General features: G+C 40.3%; 1 protein-coding gene and 1 long non-coding RNA gene across 2 annotated transcripts; both read left to right on the top strand.

Annotated features, from left to right (window-relative positions):
• Positions 1 to 239: 239 nt before the first annotated feature.
• Positions 240 to 762, top strand: LOC115538422 (uncharacterized). The gene is made up of 3 exons (XR_003975309.1): positions 240 to 326; positions 432 to 659; positions 742 to 762. It is a non-coding gene; the product is annotated as an uncharacterized LOC115538422 (long non-coding RNA).
• Positions 763 to 832: 70 nt separating this feature from the next.
• LOC115538421 (dihydrolipoyllysine-residue acetyltransferase component of pyruvate dehydrogenase complex, mitochondrial-like) lies at positions 833 to 2313 on the top strand. The gene is made up of 6 exons (XM_030349987.1): positions 833 to 895; positions 1022 to 1156; positions 1325 to 1387; positions 1534 to 1707; positions 1867 to 1941; positions 2155 to 2313. Exons 2-6 carry the CDS (start codon positions 1103 to 1105, stop codon positions 2311 to 2313), a joined length of 525 nt encoding a protein of 174 aa, XP_030205847.1. The 5' UTR covers positions 833 to 895; positions 1022 to 1102.
• Positions 2314 to 5550: the final 3237 nt, after the last annotated feature.

Raw genomic sequence — 5550 nt, forward strand, 5'->3', positions numbered from 1 at the left:
TAATCCAAAACTTTTGTGCGGATCAGGTGTTTGTGCTCGATTTCCCTCCCCGGCTGGCGAGTGAATTGGCACCGCAACACTTCCTTCGAGAGGAGTTTCGTCGCGTTGCAGCAAAGAACGGTATGTAAAAATGATTAAGAGATAATGTCAGCATAGAATAACTTTGTAGGAAAGCTTTTAGTGTATCAACACCACCTCTTGGTACCACGTGTAAAATATGTATACAGTGTATGGTTTAATATTTGTTTTCTTCTGCAGATGTAAAGTACTGCGTCACAGCTGACCGCTTTCCGCTGGACTCACGTGCCTTGTGGAGTCGTGATGGGGTAAGTCGTGTTATAACTTGGCACGTGAGAAATTCATGTAATGTCATTTTTTATATGGCGAAAGCAGTTTATTTCAATAATAACCTGTGCTTCTCATTATAATAGATCCACCTGAGTGACGATCTGGGGATGCCGCTTCTCGCGAAGCTTCTGTGGCACTTCTCCTTTCAGCAGCTACAGTCACCTCTGCCTGTTACACCACCGCCTGTGTCTCCTCCCAAGTCACCCCCGACTGTGAGACCCTTTGCTACCACCGTGGTTGTGAAGGGAGAGGTTTCACGTCCACGTCCCCTTGACCCCTTCAAGGAAACTGTCGTCGGACGTCGCGGAAAGGTAAAAGTTATACAATTTTGAAAAGCTTTAGTTTTAGTTAGGCCACATTTATTGAATACTAATTCCCCCTATGTGTTTATAGCGCAGCCAACCTGAGTCCTGGGATGTGCCTGTTTTAGTTAGGCCACATTTATTGAATACTAATTCTCCCTATGTGTTTATAGCGCAGCCAACCTGAGTCCTGGGATGCGCTTGAGGACTGGGATCAGTCTTCCGTGCGGATCCTTCCTCATGAGGTTTGTACATTGGTATGATAGCTGATAGGAAATTAAACCGTAATGATGCGTACATTTGTTGTTTCATTTAAATGCTATTCCTATGAGGCAAGTGGTCAATGGCTCAATTCTGTTTTTCATTTCTAGGTTTGTGTGCCTCCTCTGGTCCTGAGGGAGTGCTTTGTCGTGCTAAACCCTATCCGGTTTAGCACTGACAAGTTGGCTGCAATGGATCGCATTGTTCCATCCAACCTTGACGTCCCCATGGGGAATCGCTCAAAGGTAATTTGTGTGATTTTAATATTAACTGTTTGTGAGTGCATACATATTAATAGCGCCTGTAATCCTATATGACAAGCTTTACATTGTATGGTACAGATAGTTGCATTGATAATAAAAGTGTTATATTTCATTAACTGTTATCATTTCCGTTCTCTTCCATTATGATAGAAACGGAAGGTGGCACATGGAACCACGGCTGTGGTCTCCAAAGGAAAGAAGGCCCGCCTTGAGGTTGGTAATTTCTCAGTGAAATATGTACTTGTTTTTTGGTTGAAACACAGGAACAACTATTTTCTGATTTTGCCTTTAACACAAGAGATAGTCCAACATTCTCTGTGTAGGTATTGTTTTGCCAATGATTTACAATTATTTTCCAGGCACTTCAAACTCCAGCAAGGATTGCCAAACCTTCGAAGCTGGTACCTCCCCCTCGACCTGTTCCAGAAGCTGCTGTACCAGCTACTCTGGAGGGCGTACCTCCTCCTCGACCTGTTCCAGAAGCTGCTGTGCCAGCCACTCTGGAGGGCAGCGTCTTTGTGCATTCGAGCAAGGTAATTTGCATACAACATGTAATGATTAAACGCATACAGTGAATAGAGTGCGTTCTCTATTCTTTTGATATTTTCTCTAAGTTCCCTTTAAGAATGTGTAATTTTGGGTTTCCATTTCTCAATTGTAATGTACATATAATTCTTACTATGTCTTTGCAGTTTGCTCAACCGGAGGGGGATGACAAGACTCTGTGTGTTGATGAGTGGCCGTTTCTTCAAACAGAGTTTTGTGAGGTAAAGGAATGGGGGAAAAAGAGAGCATCTTGTAATAATTTAATATTTGGGTTTGTTGTTAAATTTGTATGTAGCGCCACAAAATACAGGCGTGCACAACACTATGTTTGTTACTGTTTTAAATAAACTACATTAGCAGTAAGTTCTTTGAACTGCCCACTTTTCAATTTTCATACAATCTCATGATAATTTTGCTCCCTTACCTCATTGTAGAAGGTGAACCAGCCAACTGCTCGGGTTGTCTCTGGACAGAGAAAACACGAGGAGCCAACACCTTGGGGGCCAAAAGTTGTGGTGGCCCAGGCTGATAAACCAACAGCCAATGAGACCAGCTTCTTGGGATGTTCAACCAAGGTAATGACAACAATATAAAAAATGATTTGCAAATAAGCAATCAATCAGTTCCAGGATCAGTATCTAGAAACATTTACATTTTTACTTCATAATTACAATCAACATAGTTGAACTGTTTTTAACATGTTCTTGGTAATATCTACACACTATGAATTGGAAATGTCAAGAAGGTTGGCTGATGAACTTGTTGTGCTAATTTTAATTATTTAAACTGAACTGAAATAAAAGTTTTCTTTGTCCTTAATTCTGTTCACCACAATACACCAAATGTCCCCTTTTCTATGGCTTATGAGTTTGCATGTAGGGGTAAACCTAATTTTTTTAACATTCGTAATGTTTGTGATTGCAGATGACACACATTGAGGACCATGAGCCGTTTCAACCAGTACCTGAGGTCACTGCGAGCAGTCAGCAGGTATGTAATTACTAGTGGAAAAATGGTATACCAACGGGAAAAGCCACAGCTTAAGAGACCCATTTTGTTTTCATGTGTTTATTCTTTTAAAACATTGCTATGGTGTAAGTGTGCAGTTCTGACTAATTTGCCTATACTATGTACATTTTCGAATTACTTACTGGGAACCAACATGCTTTTAAAAACACTGAAATGTCATTTCAGCAGGGCCCGCCTGAGGACAATGGCCAGCTTGAAGATCCTCATGTAACACTTGGCAATCAGAAGGTACTTATTTTTAACATGTTATTCCCTGTTCCTTGTGAGTTTTCCTGCCATTTATTAGATCTTGGAAATTAGTTAAAGTAATGTTAATTTCATGTACAATTCCGTTTTCCCATTATACACAGCCATGAACTACAGCTGATTGATTCCTAGCCTTTTTTAATTTCGATATAAACTATTGGTTACACTCCTTTTTGATTGAACTACTGTTGTGTTTTTAGGCACCCTGTGATTTTGCACCTGCCAGAGCTGCTACATCAAGTCATGTGACTTATGACAACCCTGGGTGTCTTCAAGGATCGTTTGACCAGAGCAGCCACATATTCGGGGAAAACGCAGGTAAGCAGTGTGCTACAAATGGCATAGCGGCGATTATGACCCACACCACCCATAGCGTTCTCAAATGGAAAAAAAAGAACATTCATCATATTCTAAAACGAGGTAATGGCTTGTACACATCTATGCTAGAAAATAAGGAAATCAGTGCAGCCAAAACCAGTGGGCATATTTTCATTTCCGAGTTACCCAGACACTGCAAATTCAACAATAAATTATTTAGTTTGGAATACTTTGATACACTCACTGGAAGTCTTGATCAAAAGGATGATTATGACGCTTCTTTGCAAAACATAGCCATGCCTTTAGAAGAGGCTATTCAGAAGACACTGCTGCAGACAGACACATGCTTGCTCAACATCCAAGGAAGTGTCTGTGCTGTTTTCAAGGTCGAAACTGCTTTTGCTGTTTTCGATCCTCATTCTCGTAGTACTTGGGGTTCAGTTGCACCGGATGGAACCAGCATAGTAGCGCACTATGCTACTGTGTATGAGTTATATGACCATATTGAGAACCTTGGCAATTCCTTATATCAAAATCATCCACATGCTTTTGATATCCCAAACAAGGTGTTTGAAGTCACTGGTGTGAAAGCTGTTGAGGTAAACTCACCATTTACTGCTTTCACTGCACAGCCTGAAGCCAGCACTTTGGCACATGAAGGTACTTTGGACACAGACAGTGACTCTGATCTCTGTGTCCTTTCGGTAACAGATAGAAATTCCCTTGCAGTAAACGCGTCTTTTTCCCTTGAAACTGTGCAGCCTGTAGCAAACACTTCTACATGTGACACAACTGTAAACATTGACAGTGATCCTCCAATTCACACAGTGGGTGCATCAGATGTCTGTTTAACTTCTGTAACGGATAGCCCCAATATAATTTTTACTGGATTGACATTAAGGGACAAAAACAGGATCTGCAACAAACTGAATATCGTACCAAGTTTAGATCAAAATATTGTTGTACAAACCTTCGATATGGCACAGCCTGAACCATGCCAAACAACATCCATTGAAGGTGATGGTAATTGTTTCTTTCGTTCTCTTTCGTCTGTATTGAGTGGTTGCGAGTCACATCACAAGGCCTTTCGAAAGGCTGTAGTGAATCACGTCTCAAATAATCCACTTCATTACATTACTTGTCTAAGACAGCAATTTGCTTCTGTGGAGCAATATCTCAGGGACTCCAAAATGAAATATGTTGGATCTTGGGCAACAGAGTTGGAAATACAAGCTTCTGCAGATTTGCTCTGTATTGATATTTACACATACAGTCAACAGAAATGGATTACATTTACGGCGAACATTGAGCCGATTTTAAGAAAAGCTATATATCTGAAACACTGCAACGAATGCCATTATGAACCAATTGCATGTGTCAAAGGAAAAACCTCTCATACATGCTTTAGTTTAACTAGCTTCTGTGAAATGTCGCACAAAATGTCCAATGCAGACCTTGTTTCACCACGTAAAAATTGTACGGATAAATTAAGACTTCTAAGACAAAAGAAAACGTATGCTGAAGACACAGAATATAGACAACTTAAAAAGCAAAAAACACAACAAAGATATAATTGTGATGAACAGTATCAAGCAAATCGGAAAAATAGCAGTATCGAAAAATATGCCAATAATGAACCTTTCAAAGAACAGGTAAAAAACAGCAGTTTTGAAAAATATGCTAATAATGAAAAAGAAAACTTACTTATAAGGGGCATTATCAGTATCAATATGTGCATACTCAAAAAATCCAAAATGCGATAGCATGTTTAAAGGACATGAATAAATGGTATAAGGACATAGACTTTAACGCAGAATGGGAAAATCCCTTGCCAGAAGATGCATGTTCTGTTTTGAAAGAATGCAACCCAGTTAATGACACTCCATCTGCACCTGAAAGCAGTGACATTACAACTCAATCAGACCAGGTGTCGGATGATGAAGAAGCTGACCACATATATGAAACTCAAACACACGGGTTACTCTTGGACACATGTTTGCAACCAATTGATATCGCACAAGAAATATTTGATCAGCATTTCGAAAGTGTTTTATCAATAGCTCCAGCTGAGGGCAACAGTCCTGTTAGACTACTGACAGATAAGGGCAATGAAGCAAAATGTTTTCCAACTCTTTTCCCCAAAGGGACAGGTACATTCCATGATGCACGGCCCCACAGGCTCACTCTCAGTAGATACATCAACACACGAATCCTAAATGCTGATGGGAGGTTTAGCA

The sequence above is a fragment of the Gadus morhua genome, unplaced genomic scaffold, assembly GCF_902167405.1.
Source record: "Gadus morhua unplaced genomic scaffold, gadMor3.0, whole genome shotgun sequence".
NCBI classification, from domain to species: domain Eukaryota; kingdom Metazoa; phylum Chordata; class Actinopteri; order Gadiformes; family Gadidae; genus Gadus; species Gadus morhua.